Source organism: Gymnoscopelus braueri, assembly GCF_963280865.1.
Source record: "Gymnoscopelus braueri genome assembly, chromosome: 3".
Lineage (NCBI taxonomy): Eukaryota > Metazoa > Chordata > Actinopteri > Myctophiformes > Myctophidae > Gymnoscopelus > Gymnoscopelus braueri.
This window is the reverse complement of record NC_137612.1, coordinates 21,127,241-21,148,555: the sequence shown is the minus strand read 5'-3', so window position 1 is coordinate 21,148,555 and position 21,315 is coordinate 21,127,241. Positions and strand designations below refer to the sequence as shown.

The 21,315-nt window shown below is 42.8% G+C and overlaps 1 protein-coding gene across 1 annotated transcript in view; it reads right to left on the bottom strand.

Annotated features, from left to right (window-relative positions):
* LOC308081852 (copine-9-like) overlaps positions 1-21,315 on the bottom strand; it is a gene marked incomplete at both ends in the record, with an annotated part of 117,445 nt that overhangs the window by 3,459 nt on the left and 92,671 nt on the right. The window contains 3 exon segments of the mRNA XM_080423472.1: positions 8,415-8,472; positions 10,577-10,679; positions 17,593-17,720. Of these exon segments, the coding sequence (XP_080279598.1) occupies positions 8,415-8,472; positions 10,577-10,679; positions 17,593-17,720 (289 nt within the window).

The following is a 21,315-nucleotide window of genomic DNA, read 5'->3' as shown; positions in this document are numbered from 1 at the left end:
CGAGTCGCGACCTGCCTTTCTACCCCGGGTCTCAGTAGCGGGGGGCGGGGCGGGTGCGGGGAGAGACTGGCGAGTTGAGTGAAACGAGTTGGGCCAAACGCAGTCCCCACAACATAATTTACGATTCTGTGCCTATCGGTACATAACTCGGACGGGGCTGAGTAGGCAACTCATTAGCGCGCTCGTGGTGCCTCTCGTGGCTCAAGTTCGCTTGAGACTGCACCCCTCCGTCGCGGTCCGGTCCAAAACTATACTTTATCGGCGAAAAAAAGTAGTACGCGGTTGTTTGAAAAAGTATTGTCCAAAACGGGAGTCAAACCCAGACTCCCAACAGCAGTGGGATGGGAGTCTAATGATTAGCGAGGTGCACCACTGCGGCCGGTGCGAAGAGTGGGTATTCGGGCTGGATTAGAATGTGACAACCCCCACCGTTCCCAACTCTTCTAATGTAGAGCGAAAGAAGGCCCGCCCAGTAGGGCGGGGCTACTGAGACCCGGGGTAGAAACACTGCTCGCGAGCGGCGACTCCATACAAATGGATGGGCGGGGATTTCCGGTGCACTCTCTATTATTTTTAACTCTATGGCACGCACGCACACACGCACGCACGCACACGCACACGCGCACACACACACACACACACACACACACACACACACACACACACACACACACACACACACACACACACAGCTGCAGTCACTGAGGGGAGCAGAGTTCTGAGGAGAGATTTCAGCACCATGGAGAACACCATGCCCTCGGTCAGTTGATTGAAGGAAGGTACAGTGTGCCTGTTCACATTTTCACTCAGCTTGAAGTGATGACAGCACTGATTAGCGAAGTGCTGAAAGCTGTCGTCTGATCACCCTAGGGCTATAAAAGTTGACTCTTCTTTTTGGTTGTTTTGGTTGGGTAACACTTTACTTAAAAGTATCATGACATTCAGTTTTACAGCACATTAAAGGTCTTTATCATGGTCCTTCAAACGTGTATTAAAATGTTTTAACTGAAAAATCCTAAAGCCTTTTCAACTGCAATGAAAAGATAAGCCTCTGCACCCCCCCCCCCCCCCCCCCAGAAAAAGGAAAAAATCACACCCAGCGTGAAGTGGGCGGTGTGGTCATCACAGTGGTCATCATAGTGATGGAAGCTCACTTCCAAAAAAAAATGATTTTTGGAAGTGCATAATCCTATTTATAGGTTATTAATGTCATCATGTGTCTCGCTAGCCAATCACAGTGCTGAATAGAGTCAGCCAATAGAGTCAGCCAATCAGAGTACAGCTAGGGGTGTACTAATGGGCCAATCACAGTGCAGGAAACTAATACTAATGAGGTGTCCCAACCCCACTTATAGGGGCGGCTACACCGCCCAAAAATAGAAAATGTCATAAGACCTTTAATGGTTGGGTCTATAATGCATTACAATCACATTTATAATGCATTATAATGTGCTAATAAAGCATTATAACACTCGTTATAAATGTTATAAATTATGAATGTGATTATGTGATTATAGACCCAACCTTTAAGTAAAGTGTTACCTGGTAGTTATAATGTGCTGTTCCACTGAGTTTATAATGCATTATGACAGCACTTATAAATTATATTATCATAAGTTATAATACTGTGAGACGGAGAGAGAGAGGGAGTGAAGGGGAGCAAGAGAGGGAAAGAGAGAGCCTATTTCACCCACACAATAACCTGGCCAATGCTGGGTACCAAAACCTGAACACGCTGGCAGCTCAATAACCCCGGCAACGCCAGGCAACCAGATAATACGGCGCTTCTATGTGTGTGTGTGTGTGTGTGTGTGTGTGTGTGTGTGTGTGTGTGTGTGTGTGTGTGTGTGTGTGTGTGTGTGTGTGTGTGTGTGTGTGTGTGTGTGTGTGTGTGTGTGTGTGTGTGTGTGTGTGTGTGTGTGTGTGTGTGTGTGTGTGTGTGTGTTTGTGTGTCAAAATGGAAATAAAACGATATAGTATATAAGTTGTCATGAACACTGTTCATCTAATACAAATATACGCACACACGCACGCACGCACACACGCACGCACGCACGCACGCACGCACGCACGCACACACGCACACACGTACACACGCACCGCCCATGGTGCATCCTAAGGCATTCACCTCTGACCTAGGTGTACCTCTGAGTAAAATGTAATAGGTCCCAAGGAGGGCTCTAGTCTTGTTTGGCTTGAATAATGTCTGCCCCCTTGCCCCCTGTGTGTTTAATTCAAATCATTTAGCCAATTAAGTTGTGGAAAGGCATCCATGCATTCCAATGGCACTTGGCTGTTTGACACATGCAATGAGAGTCTGGTCTTTGTCTCTTTGTCTTTTTATAGTTGCTACATAACCAGCTCTCACAGGTCAAAATGTCCTGCTGAGCGGATGGGGAGATGATGGATGTTCTCCTGTCATATCCTTTACACATCCTGTTCAAGGCGGGAATGTTATCCGGTAAAGTCGCTTGTAAATATTTGTAGTTGCAGGTTGCTTTTGTTTGGCCTTGTTTCTGAAGTGTAGTTGCTTATTTGGGCTTGCTTTCAAGATTCTTTTAGAAAATAGCTGATTTAATATGGCTCAAGTGGTGAAACTGGTTGCTTCTTTTGGGCTTGTTTTTAGACCTGGTCGCTTGTTTTCACTCAATCTGGCAACACCGGAGCTTCTTCACTCGCACCAAAACAAAACACACATAGCATTTTTAGCACACATAGCACATAGCTTTGCTTTGGAGTTGATCGATTAGTATAGGAATTGAGAGTTGAGATTGAGAATATGGTTCAAATGTGCGACGGGCAAATGTCTCTGGCTTATTTAGCTTGCTTCTGGCTCCAGTAGCATACGAGAGGTCCACTCTATGGAGACTTTACCCCCCTCTCTCCGCTCTCTCCACCGACAGGCAGTGTTGGGCAAGTTACTTTATTTTAGTAATATATTACTATTACTTATTACCTTCATTTTAAAGTAATACATTTCGTTACATATTACTGTCTGAGCAACAGTAATATATTAATATTACATATTACTTTTTAGTTACTTAAAAAAAAAGAAGCTAAAATTGAACAATTAAATAATCTAGATTTTGTATTATTATTATTAGCCCACAAATTATTTTTGGGACACAGAGATGGCAGATGGGCAGGCATTTAAATTATAAGATAGGATTATGAATTACATTAATGAATCAATTTTACTTAAATTAATCAATTCATTAATAGACATATACCTTCTATAATGTAGCCTATAATGACATGACAAGACACAAGCCTCTTTCTATACTTTTTTTTTTTTATTAAAGTCCACAGAACAAGGACTGCATGAGCAGCATAGAATGTTGAGCCTATGAAATTAAGATAAGGACATAGAAATATGGTTAAGGTCATTTAATTGTTCAAAATTTGACCTCTCTGAACAGTGAACAGTTATATTACTGTAGTGTCATTGTGTCAACCAATAACACATCACAAAATGCATCTTGACCTACTGTACCACTTTGATTGTTTGACAACCAACTAGCCAATTTTAAGTAACACAACCGTCCCTATGGGATCTAAACTCCATCCATGTGTGGTCAAAGTGGCAAATAAAATCTCTTAACACAGCATTTTGACATTCCCAGCCGACACTCATTTAGATAGACATGGCATGAGTTTAAAAAATTGACTAGACAGTTAGAGTTAAGACTCATTTATATAGTCTACAAATAACTCAGCTCTATACAATTATATTTATACAGTAGGCTACTCTTTAAATAAAAATCCTCATTTTATTTGACCTTTAAGAGAAGACTGCGCTTCTCATATATATAATATATATATGCATATTATATATATTATATATAACATATATAATATGCAATATATATTATATTGCATATTATGCTCTCCTATCTCCCTGTCTGCAGTGTTGCCTGGTCTGATTATTATAAGCCACATTGGGCTTGTTTTTCTGAAGTTGCTTGTAAATAATGGTAGAACGGTTGTGAGCTTGTAGGTCGTCTATTTTCAAATAGCCAACATATATAAATATGCACATTGTTTAATGGACGACATATATATAGGTTTGAACTGCTCATGTGGCCTATTATAGTCGCTTCTTTTGGCCTTGTTTTCATAGACCTAGTTGCTTATTCCTCTCGCACAATCTGGCAACACTGCTCACGTTCCGACAGAGTCTGACATGAATCCCCGCGGTGTGGCTACCGTGGGGATTTTACATTGAGCACACACACCCGATGTTTGGCTTCTAACTTAGCTCTGGACTTTAATTGCCTTTCAATAAAACCACATTTGATAGACATAAATATCACCTACATGTTACTGATTAGAGATTATTTTATATTTTTGTAATCAGTTCAATATTTCCTGCGTAATCGATGAATAAAACTGACATGTGTAAATTGGAACATTGCATTGTGCGATGCTTAACTTGCCTTCTTTAAATGAATTAAATAGTCTACCATCTTATATAAACACAATTGGCACAAGGAATTGACACTCTCCGTTCAGCTGATTATAGTAAAAGTAGTATCACAGAGATTTGTTGACAATGATAGCCTGTAGAGAGAGGTGCGCGCTTAGTTTTAACAGGGATTTTGGCTGCGGCTTTGTGGGTGGATAAAAAAAAACACCTTCACTTTGGTGGGTAACGCACAAAGTAACGTAGTAACGTAGTGTCATTTTAATAATATATTACAGCTTCTCCTTGTAGTAATGCGTTATATAACCCGTTACCGCAATTCGGTAATATATTACTTAACGGCGTTACGTTACTAACGCACGTTACCCAACACTGCCGACGGGCTCTAGTCTGTCGGGACTGACCAAGCAAGTTCGGTTTCTCATCGACGGGTCGATAGAGGTCGTGACACGACGAAACAACGCTATCCGACAACAATTTGTCGGCAGAAGACGCTTTCCAACGCCTCCCAACACTGAGTCGGCCCAAAATCGGTGCGGTGGAGAGCTGCTTTAAGACAGGCAGAAATAATTTGAGCGTCGGTTTGTAGCTATGTCTGTCTTCATTGTTGCAACAATTGATACAAATCATTCATGTTGGTGTGTCTTTGTTTCTGAGGTTGTGTTGACAGATTTCCGGGACAGCCGGCAGCGGAAGTAGGCACAGAGCCAAATTTACATCTGTGTGAACTGTCTGCTATGTCATCAGTCTAGTTTGTGATGGCATTTTGTGAAATTAATGCAAAGGCTACAGTTGAAAATGTAGCTGTCATCTTAAAAAGCTTAGTTTAACACAAGATGCTGACACATTACACATCGCATCTCACACCGGGCAGTATTATGTCAGCTCTGTTTGGTTCTGTGTACAAAAGCAAAGCCAGATCTGTATAAAATGGGCTTCATGCAAGGAGAGTCTTATGAATGGATGATGTACTGCTTCAGCTCAAAGTGTCATAATGGTGAGGTGACGTAGCCTGGTTCCAGACGAATCTGCCTTTGCAAAATTGCATCGCTCTTTAGCCCTCGGCAGATTAGGTCTGGCCCCCCTCAATAGAGATTTCATTTCCCTCCCTCCGAAGTCGTGAGGGACCAATCAGGGCCCAGTATCCAAATGTGGGCGGGCTTATCACCTTATTTGGAGCAATGACGTACAAGGAAGCACTGCTCTGATTGGTTCGTACAAGGAAGCACTGCTCTGATTGGTTTAGGTCTAACCAATAGAGTCCGTTTGGATCTTTTTGTAACCGCCCCTTGGAAAACAAGACCAGGAGACCTGGTTCTGCCAGACCCAGACTTCACATGACGTGTCAGCCTGTGTCTATGCCCATGTATGGACGAAAGGGGGACAGACATTTATGGCTGGGGCCTAAGGACAAAGTGACCAAAACCTGTTTTTTGCCCATGTATGGAGAAAACAGGTACAAAACATGCCCATGTATGGACGAAAGGGGGACAGACTTTTATGGCTGGGGCCTAAGGACAAAGTGACCATGCCCATGTATGGAGAAAACAGGTACAAAGCCTCATGTAAGCCAGACCCCCTGGGTCCGGCAAAAATCTATCGTTGATAGGGACCAGACTAATATCCACGCAGTGTGTCGTGTGATATTGTCTGGCCACGCGAGGCTAGAGGTGACGGATGATCTCCTATCCTATCCTCATTATGAGAACTAAAGTAGCCTACTTCTGTGAAAAATGACATTGGGTCCAGCCATTGATTTTTATAGACCAGTAATTCTTCAGAATAGGTGCTAATGGTTCACTAAAGGTCTAAATTGTAATGGGTGAAAAGTACAAATTAACGTACAATGAAACATGACCTACAGCATACTGCACACACACACACACGCACAGACACACACACACACACACACACACACACACACACACACACACACACACACACACACACACACACACACACACACACCCACACACCCACACCCACACCCACACCCACACACACACACACACACACACACACACACACACACACACACAGCTGTGGAGAGTAATTGCAAAATTCATCTTAACATGCTATTATTATCATCCTCTTGTTGACATTCTGTGTTGCTATACACTAATTGCGCCTTAGTCTGTATCCTAAGATAAATGAGGTGACTCTTGTATGGAACCAATCAACCCCTCCATAAAGAATATATATTTGAAAAGACCTAAATCTAAAGGAGGACTGCACCTTCCTAATTCTTTCTTCTTATTCTTATTACTGGGCAGCAAATATCCTTATATTGGGTGACAGCATTTCCTGATAAAGATGGCCCTACCTGGGCAACAATGGAATTCACTTCACATACATAATCTCCCCAATCTCTTTATTTTCTGCTTCATGGTCAGCATGCACTAATACCAAGATTTTTTCCAATCCCCTAATGTCTTGTTTCTTTACAATCTGGATACAATTTTCACACACATTTCACAGGCTTTTCTCCCCTGTCTTTTCATAATAACTTTACTGGTTGGCACCGACACAGATGAATCTTCTTTGAAGACTTATCTGACGACAAATAATTGATGTCTTAGAATTTCTACGCAAAGAGCATGATTTTCCAAAATCGCACTTTCTTGGATATCTTCAAGCTTGTAGCTTTGTTCCAAATATTTCTCTACTCACACCAAACCTACAAATAAAGAATCTACATATCAGCAATACAATTGTATATACATTTTATAGGGGCTTAATCTCCAGTACATATAATATTATCAAAGATATTGATCCACCAACAGTGACTTAAATATGGTAAGCCTGCTCTAGATGCAGCGACCAAGTTTCATTAGGCCACATGTACATGTTCTGGTCCTGTACCTCCCTAGACTATAAGATTTTTGTGTCCTCCATATTCAACTGCCTTTTAGGTAACTCACTTACCTCCATCTTTGGAGTAACACCAGTGGAAACTCATACCACAAATACACAGAATAAAGCAATAGCATATATAGTATGATTTTCTATCGATTAGTCACCCCATGGAAACATGGATATTTTTTTTCAAATCCCAATGTCCCAAATACAAAAATTGATTGGTTTTGAATACATTTCCAGTACATCTCAACTGACATGTAGCCTACTGTCAAGAGGTGTGAAATTGTAATCTTCTGGATGTGCAACAGGTCCAACTCAAGTATCTGTATACCTATTGTATAGCTTATGTAATTTTCCCCCTCATAATAAGGTTGGCTGCCAGTCAATATGCAACATGGTAAGTTTCTCTGAATATTAGGAGTGCAAAAATGATATTGTCACTTTCTGAAAAATCCAGCATGAGCGTGAGTACGCGGGACCAGTCAGATAGACCAGTGGTTCCCAAACTTTTTAGCTCAAGACCCAAAAGAGAAATTAGACATTTGCCTGTGACCCAAACTAGTGAAAATAGCAGATCTGCTATTTTCACTAGTTCTTAAACATTTGTTTATTTATTCATGGCAATTAGTAGATTTGTGTGTTTGTACTGTGTCTGACGATGTAATTGAGCCCCTAGCAGTCTTTATGCACAGTGGGTGGCTAACTTCCATCTATTGTTTTCTAAGTACACACAACAAGCTGTCACGCAGCAGACAGTACAGATAGTGGTAGGAGAGATAGCAGCGAGAGAGTAGTGAGAGAGCGGCTGCCATACAGATAATGTACATAATAAATGGTTGCGGAAAATTACTTTTTCCCCCAAATCATCCCGGGGGTGCCAGACTCAGTTTATTGATCGGCCATCTGGAAACCAGAAGGTCCCAGGTTTGATGCCCAGCAACTCCTCTTGGCTACCCTTCACAGGTCCATTTGGTCACACACTCTTAGGTAATTAACACTCGTGATTTTATATTGTGGGTTTGAGGCTGGAGAGAGAGTCACCCAAGCTCTAGTCCTGGCTGGCAATAAGTGCCATATTTCACACATGCTCAGAGTCATGCACACACTATATACAAATAAAACATTATCTTACCATCAAACTCAGCAGGTCCCACACCTACTATGATGATAGACATGGGCAACGAGGCTGCCTGTGGAGAAAGCACAGACAGTAAAATCCTGACCGTTAACTTCATTCAGAGAGTTAGCTAGAAAAGGCAGTTCCTGTAGAAACTGTGTGGGCTCGCTGAAAACAGTATATGATGTAGATTAGAAATGTATTTAAAACCTCACTATGTAACTTTTTTTAATGCTTAAAATTACATTTTGTCCAATCTGTATGGTAGAGTATGTTAAAACAATATAACATATACAATTGGGGTGGTTGTATTTTGTCTCCCTGGCTGCTCTTCTATTGAGACATTTAGATCGTGTCAAAGGCCATGTCTCACCTAGACACAGGATCTGACACGAATTCTGAGCTGATGGTCAAGGTAAAAATGTATCCCCAAAGCAAGCAGGCAGGTTCTATTAGCTGAATGGTAAAATGTCAGCACTTGCATAGTTACATAGTCCTGCTTTCAAGTTCAAATAGAATCAGCATTTCAATGGAAGAACCAGTCCAAAACATTTGGTATGGTTCCTCAGGCATCGTGTGTGACCAAAACGTTGCTTAATAAGTATCCTTCATGTACCATGCAAAAAAAATAAAAAAAATACCATGCAAGCTGGCAATATGGGGGTAATCTTTTATTGTTGATGTTGTTCACCGTTTCACCTATGCACCTGCTTTTACTTTTAATCCAGGTGTGTTAAGTTTTGTACTAATTCAGAGTGTACAAGTAAGGACATAATTAACCTTAAAAAAAAGGTTACATTTGTAAACAATTGATACATTAACACAGAGGACTTTACTGTGCAGGAGACATGTGAACTCTTTGTATCACCCACACATGTATTCATAAATACAATGTATTGTACATACATGTAATAAATATACTTGCCTCTAATCCTTAATACAGATTTATATTCACTTCACTTAACCTCTCTTTCTCATTTTGTTGTTTAGTGGGATTTGTATTACTATAGTGACTAATTAATTAATTAACTAATTAATAATAACTAATAAGACATTCTTAAAGAGCTATTTATAACAAGTGGTACACTTGTACATAAAATCCCCCACACCCTCACATCCTTTTGTCAAACACAGTAAGCTATGCTTGAGGGAGCACTTCACCCATTTTCAACTCAATCTTCATAATTAGTCCTCACTAATGCTCTTTATATTATAAGATGGCACAATGTCTGTCTACTCACTCTGCGTCTCATTGGTGGGCTATGGAGAGTTCAGAAACCTGACTATTTTCCAACTGTAGAAACTACAACCTTTCTCTTCCTGGAAAGTTAGCATGGTGAAAAAGCCATTGTTCTTGCATTAATCCTACTATAAATGTGCAACAGCTCTGTCCGTCTGTGTATCCATCTGTAGTTCACATATCTCGAGAACCATCCGGCTGATCGACTTCAAACGTGGCGCCCGCATCGTCATTCACCAAGTCGAGTGATAGCTCCAGTGTGAGCCTTGAAGGACTATCCAGGCTCTACATAGGTACATACAGTAGGCCTGCAATCCCAGGATCCTTAGAAACCTCTGGGTTACCTCTGGGTTACCTCCATGAGTTTGCCTGGACCTTATGAAATCCTTCCTATTCATTCCTATAAGCTCCTATTAGTGCAAGATCATGTAGTACCCAAAGTTCTATTTGAAGTCTTCAACTACAGAATTAACCTCATGTACACTAGTGTCCCCATTCTGGGGCAAAGATTCAGTGAAAATAGCAGATCTACAAGCTCATAAAGCTTTGCAATGCGACATGTTGTGAGGTTGTTGGTCAGCTATTTTCGGCAAAAATATTTAGTGTAGAGCGAAAACAGGAGGGGGCCTTGGGGGACTCCAGTCAACTAAGTATACGTATATGGTTTAAGTGGTGAATAGGTTTTGAGTAACTGTACAAGAAGGAAAACACACGTCCAATCTTATTGAAGTCCCTAACTCTGGCATTTTCTGGTTCAATTCCACTTCAGATACAATTTCAGCTAATGTAGGTGTTTTGGGACTGGGTCGGATATCATTCAGCCGTTCAAATTTCGGCATCAGAATACCACGGAAACCCTTCTGAACCCAAGCTTCCAAGGTTTCTCTCCGGGACAGATCAATATGTTTTGATTAAGGGCGGTGTTTGTGCAACTCACGTTCACCACGGCCTCTTTCGTCTGGTCCATGTCTGAAATGACGCCGTCCGTGATCATCAGCAGTACAAAGTACTGAGAACCATCCGTCAAGTCTGCAGCACACCTGACACACACACGCACACACACACGCACACGCACGCACACGCACACACACACACACACACACACACACACACACACACACACACACACACACACACACACACACACACACAGGTTAGATAGAAGAGGTAGAAAGCAGTGGGCCTATATTGGAGTGTGTGTGAAACATCAAGCATATTTAATCAGACAGACTGCCAATATAAGCGATTATGTAAATATAAGAGGCAACGCCAAAAGTTGATTGTGTTTGTGTGTGCGTGTGCGTGTGCGTGTGTGACCTTTGTATAGTGCTTACACTTGAATATCTGGTGAGTTTACAAATAAGCACCTAAGCGTCTGAATACCTGATGGATGTGTTTGATCAATTGGCTCGTAGATGTGGTATTTTGAAAATGAGTGCTTTGAAATGGTTAAAGAATCATTTTAAATTTCTGCTAATTTAGTAGAGAAGTGTGTTTAGTGTTTTGCTAAAAATGTGAGGCTGCGAATGTACTTATAGTTGTGCATATGGTTTTGCTCCTTGAGTGTTAGGTTTCACTAATCGTGTTACCTTTAATTTTAGTGTGTAAGCAATTTGGGAAAAAGCCTGGAATTATGCTGGATGTGCAGGTAATAGCTGCTACCTAGGCTACCTAGGCTTTCAATTCTCCATACAGTTGAATAATGGACTATTTTTGTTCTAGACAGGCTTGAACGTTTGTGAACATGTGTGCGTATGTGCCTACGTACGTGCCCGCGTGCGTGCGTGCCCGCGTGCGTGCGTGCGTGCGTGCGTGCGTGCGTGCGTGCGTGCGTGCGTGCGTGCGTGCGTGCGTGCGTGCGTGCGTGCGTGCGTGCTTGCGTGCGTGCGGCAAGTAATGGTAGGCTTCCAGCAGGGAGAAGGAAGCCCTGCTGTCTGATTCACTATTTGATTGGCTCACACTCTCTGCCTGGCTTGGGGCTGAGAGCAGGACACATGACAAGAATCTTGTTTAATGCTGTAATTAGATTTGATATAAATATATATTGTACAACCATAGGCATCTAATTATGGTATTTAAATATATGGTACTACTGTGGGTGTCTAAATTATAATGCTGTGGGATTTCAATAGAAATGGATTGGGGCACCACTGGCATCGAAACAAAAGACGCTAGAGGGCACTCACACTCACAGTGTTGGAAAAAGATACCTGGGGCATTTGACCAAGCGGACGTGAGTTGGAGTGAGAATGTTTTGCCACCGTTATGCAACAGTTGGCCGGGTGTACAAAGCCGTACCAGAGATTGGCTGACCTGCATCACTTTGCTCTGATCGAACACCACAGTCGTGAAATCAGGGAAGATGAAACTTTTGCACCATTGGAGAGTAGTTTTCTGAGCAGCAAACTTTATAATATACTCATGGGTTTGGTACTAATGCATTCAAAGACTAAAACAACGCATATTCTCCACCTTCGGTGCTTGAGCCAAACTGCAAAAGCAACAAAATCAAAGCAAAAAGGTCGCTTGCAACTCACTTTTAATGCTCCTCATTGTGTTCATAGCAGCAAAAACAACAACGTTTCGACCTTGAGGATTTCTTCAAGTTAAAGAACTTGAAGAAGGCCACAAGGTCTTAACATAGTTGCTTCTTCCTGACGTGCTCCTGCTGGCACATTATGAATGGATCAGTGAGTGAATAAAGCACCCAAGCTGTCGTTCTTCTAACACACGGTTCATTTGAAGTGGAGTAGCCACCTGCATTGTTCTGATCTCAAGATCGCTGCTACAGTTTAGCTTTAATTTCATGCTCATGTAATTTGCCAAGTCGGGGAATATAAGACAACCGTTAAACAAAATACAGAGTTCCACTTTACAAGCCTTCCAGAGGTAATCAAATCTTCCATGTTTTGAGCTCTGACATTGTAGGCTGGGAGAGAAGATGAGAGGAAAAAGGTGGAGGAAGGAAGAAGAACAGAGAGAACTCTCACACACATACAGCACACACAGTACATGCACACACCACAGCTTCTTAAGCCTAATTATCTCCAACAGGCCAAAGGCCGCTGCCGGAGATTATGTTTTCACCCCTGTGTCTGTGTTTCTGTAGGCTGCCCCAACGCTCCTGATTTCGTGTATAGAGGGGCGGGTGTATAGAGCCGGAGAGAGATTGCGCCTGATCTCATTGGTTCACCGATCTGTCCGTCAACCCCCGCCCCGTTAACACAACATTACGAGCGACTCCCACTGCACTCCGGTTGGTTGGGGAAATGAACACTTCCTCATACCGGGTACACCGACGCGATGGTCCAGGCTTTTATTTTTTAGCAAAACTAAACAATAAAAGTCTGGTGATCGAGGCTAGTGTTTCTGTGTCCAGAGCTAATCTCGCAAACTACTACACCCATCAGCGTCAATCTTCACTACACCTTTGGCACAGAGAGACTGTGATATACCTACGATGCGTGCGCACCACAGCAACAGAGAGATTGCCACACCTACTGTACGCTGTGCACACATGCACGCACCCTGCAACACAAACAGGGAGACAGACAGAACGCAGTGTGATATTGCTGCATCAGACAGTGTTACTATTGGGGCATGCCTTCTGCTACTTTATCATGCTGTGAAGAAGATCATTGTGGAACATTGTTACATGCAATAACATAATTCCTGCATCCATTGCTGCTGTGACAAACATTATGCCACTCCGTAACTCTGAACTCCGTTACTCAAACAAAGCCACTAGGACGACAGCTTTCCATGCCGATATTACCACACCTATTCTAAAAAGACATTATCAATATATATACGCCGAGTACAGAGTCTAATCAACGCAATACTGCCATGACATACGTGGTCATTGTACCCCCATATACAGTGCTGGGTAGGCCACCCGGCCTGGTGGATATTTACGGTGTGCCTCTTTAGTCACACATACTGTATGTGCTTAGACTAAATGGGGGTGAAATAAAAGAGAAGTCACTTGACAGTAAACAAGAGACAGAGAATCTGTGCCTTTTGGCTGCAGGGTTCTTGTTCTAGCTGGAGGATGGCACTTGTTACTCCAACTCAGTGCCAGAGGGGGGACTTGTCTGTGGGTTATGTGACTTAGAGAGTATTCCAGTGTGGATTTGCTCAACCAAACCTCCACATGGATGACTTCACTCAGGCTGAGGGAAGTCATCCCTCAGCCCTCCTCAACCGTGTTTCCCCTCCATAAGTTTCTACTGCAGCAATCTAGTGCACCGGAAACCCACAACCAAGAAAGAGTAGTAAAACCACCGGAGAAGGATGAGATGAGCAGCCATGCAGGAAGCCATTGAAGAGAGAGAGACACAGACAGACAGAAAGAGAGAGTTTAAACAAGAATAAATGACTTGACAGTCATATTATTACCAGCTGCATGCTGTATTTTGTCTGTGTGTGTGTGTGTGTGTGTGTGTGTGTGTGTGTGTGTGTGTGTGTGTGTGTGTGTGTGTGTGTGTGTGTGTGTGTGTGTGTGTGTGTGTGTGTGTGTGTGTGTGTGTGCCGTGTGTGGTGTGTGTGCGGCTTGTCAGTGTGTGTGTGTGTGTGTGTGTGTGTGTGTGTGTGTGTGTGTGTGTGTGTGTGTGTGTGTGTGTGTGTGTGTGTGTGTGTGTGTGTGTGTGTGTGTGTGTCTGTGTGTGTGTGTGTGTGTGTGTGTGTGTGTGTGTGTGTGTGTGTGTGTGTGTGTGTGTGTGTGTGATTGTTTTCATAAACCTGATTGCTTGTTTGAATGTGCGACGCTAAACGCTAATTATGTTTTTTATATAAATGGTGGCAACATTTTTAGACACCACACAGGTCTTCCCAACAATAGCGAAGATTAAAGTCAGGGTGAACATGGCCAAATAATAAGTTAATAGCTCAACTAGGTCTGAGGAAGCACGCTAGCATTTAGGCTAACACTGTAGCCTGACTTCTCACCAAATCTGGCAACATTGAATGTGCGACGCTAAACGCTAATTATGTTTTTTATATAAGTGGTGGCAACCTTTTTAGACACCACACGGGTCTTCCCAACAATAGCGAAGATTGAAGTCAGGGTGAACATGGCCAAATAATAACTTAATAGCCCAACTAGGTCGAGGAAGCACGCTAGCATAGACTAACTCTGTGTAGTCTGAGGCTAAGTTGCACTTGCAGTGTACTGTTGTTGAAGAAAGGAGCCTTGATTTCCTCTGGGAGGGGAGGGGAGGGGGGGTACTGCGGAGGACGGGCTGTCTCCCCATTGGCTTAAAGGATAGGCACACAGGCAAAACGGGGAAGTGTCCCCATTGGCTTAAAGGAGTGAATGACAGCCAGGACAGCCAATGATTGAAAACATGTCGAACATAATGCACATTTTTAAACATGATGCAAATTTGTAGGATGACGATGAGGTCTGACTGTGTGTAGACCAGCGCTTGCAGCAGCTGGTAAAAAGTTGGAGGACAGTTCAAGAGGTAGCTCGCTCTCTCTCTCTCTCTCTCTCTCTCTCTCTCTCTCCCTCTCTCTCAGTGTCCATTCAAACAGCAGAGTTGTGTTGCATTAATTTGATAACACAACCACCGACCATGCTGGTATTATTGCTTTATGAAGTGTCTAAAAATATGACAGCAGCTCTTAACCAGAGAAGTCCATTAAAAAAATCAACACCTCGAAAAATAACAGTGCAAGAGCACGTTTTTAGTGAAGTGATAATTTAATTAGTAAAATTCCAGATGAAACCACTCCCGAAGCAATGAACCCTTTTCACATTTTATCGGTAAACAGTAGTTTCTGTGTGCCAGCATGAAGCTAACAGTGTACAGGAGCTGTCCATGCTGGCACACAGTAACACCTACCTACATGAAACACACCTTCTAAAGCCCAGTCCACACCAATGATTTGCGATGCAGCGAGATTCAACTTGGAACCACTTCCACCAGAATCCCCAAAACTGCAGCAACCTGCAACAGGGCAATTCAGACTGCTGCAATGTCTCTCTGCAACGTATTGCAACGGTGTTGTTGCATTATTGCAAATCATTGGTGTAGACTGGGCGTAATACCTATTCTTTCAAATAACTGCATTCATTCTTACAGGAATGCTTTGGTGGATTCGGCATGTAATCCCATTGTTTTTGGAGAGTGACCGTGGAATTACACCACTGGGAACTTATTACAACAGTTTCACTTTCTTGAGACCCAACTTTCCTGTATGACAAACTATTCTACTGTCTATTGCTAACACAGGGGATTCGGCAGCTCAGACTAAATCCTGCCAACGGACCCAGCAATTCAGTGTTGTTATTAAGAATGCATGGACCATTTGAGCCATGCATGTAGGTTCACTAAGCCAATTATTATGAGTTTGTGGTTATGGGAATCCTATAGACCAAAGCAGATACAAATCTCTGCTAAGGGACATGCTTCTTATTTCCTCTCTTACCTTTTCATATTTATTGTATTATTCATTATGTATCCATATTTGACACTATTCTTTTTTGTGTTACAGAATAGTGTATGTATTGTAATGTATTTCCCCCTCTTTACTTCCAAGTCCCGCTCCACCACGTACTGTGCTGTTTCTTTATTAATGTATCAATACTTTCTTTCTGCCAGTATAATAATTAAGTCTACAGGGAGATTACGTCAAAATTAAGGTTGGGAGAAAGAGAGCGAGAGAGAGAGAGGGAGAGCTATTACCTCTTGAACTGCCCTCAAACCTTTTTAAACTCTCTTTCTCTTTCTCTTTCTCTTTCTCTTTCTCTCTCTCTCTCTCTCTCTCTCTCTCTCTCTCTCTCTCTCTCTCTCTCTCTCTCTCTCTCTCTCTCTCTCTCTTTCTCTCTCTCTCGAAAGACGAAAGTAGTTGCAAACTTGGGGTTATTGCACGTCCTGTAGCGCGGTCCCCCCGCGGGTCCCCCCGCGGCACCCCTCCCCACGGGCAACCCCCCCCCCCCCCCACGGGCAACCCCCCACACACACCCCCGTCGCGGAACCCCCCGGGTCCCGTCGCAAACACACACACACACACACGCAACGTTTAGCGCGACACACATACGCGGCCGTCGCACGAACACAAATAATGTACATTTTGACACGTGCCTCCCCAACGTGCATACACGGCCGCGGAGGCGAGTGTTCTGTGTGTGCAACAGTGTAACGCTGTGGTGTGTGCAACAGTGTAACGCTGTGGTGTGTGCAACAGTGTAACGCTGTGGGGCTGTAGATGCGACGCATGCGCACACACAGAGCCAGCGTGTGTGTCGCGGCTGGATTGGATGCGACGCATGCGCAGTTTGATCGGGCACAGACGAAGACACCCCAAGACGGACGGACGGACGGACAGACAGAGGTTACTCAAATTATAGGAGGATAGCTTATGTGAACAAGTAACATCTGCATAGAATAGTTTTTTTTTCTCAAAATAATAGGCATCAAGAAGTGATACAAGGAATTGTTTAGGGGTGAGCTGAAGAGTTTTAAGACTGCGGCAGAAAATGGGGAGACTGCAGTCCTGATTCTTTTTCTTTTTTTTTGGGGGGGGGGGTCATTCCGCATTCCACATGTCTTCAGATATGTGTTATGTATTCATGTATTGCAGCATGAATACATAATGTGCATGCATAAGTAACTGGAATCCCTTGATGGAAAAAGACAAGCGACACGCAAGTGAAACAAATGGAAATGTGTGTGTGTGTGTGTGTGTGTGTGTGTGTAGAGAGAGAAAGAGAGAGTATTGGTATAATATTAGTTATCTTACATAGTACTGTGAATACACAGCATACGGGTATACAGTGTGTGACGTGTGTGTGTGTGTGTGTGTGTGTGTGTGCGTGTGCGTGTGCGTGTGCGTGTGCGTGTGCGTGTGCGTGTGCGTGCGTGTGCGTGTGCGTGTGCGCGCATGCACGTGTTGGTGTTGCTGTGCATATGTATCCTGTGTGTGTTGTGATGTGTGGGCGTGCCTCACCGTGCCACCTGGTTGATGACGGGGGCAAAGTTGGTGGGGCCATATAGCTGAACGCTGCGCAGACTCTGGAAGTAGGCCTCGAGCACCCCCTCGATACCCACACAGTTTGGGTTCTCCGTGTTGAAGTTCTATGGCAGAGAGCACAACTGCTGAATTTGTGCAGGCATTGTGAAGCTATGCATGGTAATATGTTATATTATGTCATGTTATATCGTGCAATCTTATCTTCTTATCTTATCTTATTCAGGGTTTGTTCACTGATGAGAAAGACTTCAAAAGGTAGTCAAAAGGTATAATGTAAGAAACCATTTAGGCACCCTTGCAACATGTCAAGAACTTGCATACTCTTCATATTATACAAAGAAAAGTGAATACAAATCTGTAGCTGACGTCTCTTTTACTCATGTTGAATACATCCTGGCCCTTGTGACCTTGCTTTTACAATACTCAAGAGTCATAACTCTGCAAAGAACAACTCTAACAGCACATTATCGGAGATCAGAAACAATCGAGCTCAGATTTACTCGGCTTATTCACTAATGAGTGTGAGTCAGTCTGCGCTCAACCCAGGCTTTTCACACTATGTACTGAATATAATTTCAACAGACATGTGATGAACCAGTGAGAAGCCCTCTTCTCTCTCTGTGAAGAAAGGAAATTAAAAGAAATAAGGTCATCACCCTAACAGAAGTGGGTAATTACTGCTGAAATTTTCATTTGGAAAGACATTAACCCACTTACATTCAATTGCAGTAGAGCAAACATTTCTATTTCAAGGTTATTTTCTTATCCAGTCCATCCAGTCTCATCGGACGGACGGGCAGACATTAATAGATCATTTATATACATTATATATTTGGTAAGGGTGAACAGAAATTCATTTTGTAGTATCAGTAGGATCTCTTTTTTTTTTGATTGAGATTGACTCTTCATTTTACTGCATATTACTTATTGATCAGATCAGTCTTTTTTTCCCTCTGGTTTATTTCTACAAACCGTCCCTCTCATCCCAGGTTCTTGTGTTCTTTGTTTGATTAGTTAGGAGTTGCCTGATGCTGCTGTTGGGTCATTTCAAGACCAGCTCCAATGTATACAGTACACTTTTGTAAGATTTAGTGGAGGCATTTGATTCCTTTTTGCACATTTAATAGTATATTTCTGTGTTGTTTATTTTGGTGTGTTTTGACATCTTGCAAGCACCAAATATTGTTCTCTTTATCACAGTTCCATGAGTAACCAGTGCAATTTCCAAAATACAGCATTTATCTGATCTTTCAAATTCAAAGACTCAAATGTAGCAGGGGGGAACTCTAAAAGGCATGCTGTTCTTCCCTCAGTCTTTTAACAATAGTTTGGTAATTAGTGTGGTTGCCCGAATGGGCAACCAGACTATTGTTTTACAGAAACTTTATCTCTAGATAAACTTTTTTTCTATTCGCTACTCCTCCCACAGTTTATTTTTCCCAATTTAGTGCCATATGTCAAAATGACCGGCCTCACCGGGAATCGTGTGCTTGTATCTTGTTAAGAGATTGGTTGGATAGTTTTATTGATATTGATTTATTAGTGCATTAAATGTCCCCATCCACTTTAATGGAAAAGTGAAAAAACTCAAATTCAAGTATTTTTTTCTCAGAAACCGTAAGAGCTAGAGTTACCAGATTTGGAGGGGAGGTTTATAATTTAGTCCGAAATTATTTAAATAAATAATCACACCATTCGGCCTCATGGTGGCGCTATAACAGCCCACTTTACGTTTTTGGCCTATAACTTTTGAACCGTAGGTCCTAGAATAAAAATCTTTTCCCCCCTAGATTCCTTGGGTCATGACGCAACTCCCCATATAGGCCACGCCCATTTGCGTCAGGATAGATTTTCCGCCATTTTGAATTTTCTTCAAAACACACTTTTAGCTCCTCCTCCCACATATTTTCTCCAAATTTCACAAAAATCGGTACACATGATCTCTGGACCCATGCGATAATCTGGAGTGAAACAGAATTTTGATAGTCCATACCGTTCGTCCGTAAATGGCTTCCAAAGTTAGCGGAAGGGAACCGTTTTACAAAAAAGGCCACAAATCACTAACGAAACGTCCAGTCAATCCCAAATTTGAGTCACATATCGAGGGTGGTTTACTCAACGAATCCCCAAAAGTATTTCCACTTTGACCCATAGGGGGCGCCACAAATGCACAAAACGTAACCGTTTGATGCAAAAATATGATTTTTGGGGGGATCAATCCTCTCAAAATGAAATAAAAGTGATATCAGGAGTGACTAGACAATATGATTGGCCCTTTACATTTGTGGGAGGGGCCTATTTCCTAAAATCAAAACGGCATGTATCACGAAGGCAGGATCCGATTGACACCCGATTCGAATGGCACGTCACGCGGCCTCCGACGGTATTCCTCCCAGCTTATTCCCCGAGTCCCGGCGGCAGCGACCCGCGACTCGCGTCGGCGCAACCACACTTTGCAATTGCCCTGAATTGCGACGCGTCTAGTTAGAGTTGCCTTTGCATGACGCAGCTCTAGGCTTTGTCATGCTGGGGTGAATTCTAATTGGGAAAGCTGATATGGCCACCCATATGGAAACCAACATAGAGAGAGGCATATAGACAAGCCAGACACTGACAGTACAGTCGACCACAGGTTCTCGGGAAAAGGAAGAACAAAAAGGAAATGAAAATAGCGCGGCGGTTTCAGGCCAGAGGAGTTTGGGTGTTTTAGTGAGATGTTTTGTCTTATGATAAAGACCTGGCTGATGCATCTTTTAAAAGCAAGGCTCTTTTTATGTGCTTCCAAGAGTCTCTCCCACCCCCACCCACTACTCAATCAATTTCCTCTGAATTATTTGTGCAGACAAATACTGTAAGAGTTTTGGAATCGAAGTGTCTTTTTTGCGGCTTTGATAATTGCGAGAACACCGTGTCCTCAAAGACTATTTCTGTCCTGTTGTTTGCCTGTCTGGTCGTGCGCTCTGTTCTGTTCGCCTTCAACCATAACTCCCCCTAAATCTATCAAACAGATTGTTTTCCACTTCCTGCATGGAGGTGCTGTGTGACTCACAGTGTTTTCGTCCTCCTTTCCTCTACCTTGCTCAAACACTCATAAGGCTACTCCGCCTTGTGAGCTTGAACGTTCCCACTGCGCAGTAATTATTCTCTCTGTTCACCTGTCTTTGTGCCTTGGCCTATTGTGCCAGTTCTGTGTTGTGTTCATCATAGCTTTGAGCTATAGGCTTCATAGGGGGTGCCTTACAATAATAAATAATAATAATTGAGTTCCATTTTAGTTGTTATTTTGGGGTATTTGTCACTGTACATTTGCACATACTGTATGTGACATTCTTCCTCTGCATTTACCCATCCTAACTATTAGGAGAAATGGGTGCTAATACAGCGCCCGACGAGCATTTAGGGGTTAAGTGTCTTGTTCAGGGACACTTAGGGCGGATTCAGACTATGGTCCCGGGTGCGCACCCCGGACCACATGGCAGATGTTGTGATAGTGTGAATGTAGCGTACCGTTCCCCGGAACGGATCACCGTACCGTACTCGGGACCGCCTCCCGAGGTAGTCTCGGGTGCAATTGATGCGTCCTCGTGTACGGTACGTTGCAATGTTAATCCATCCGTACCGACAGGAGGAAGTGGACTGCTAATCATATATCATTTATATATTTTTATAATGACATATTATTTTAGCTGGGTTATACCT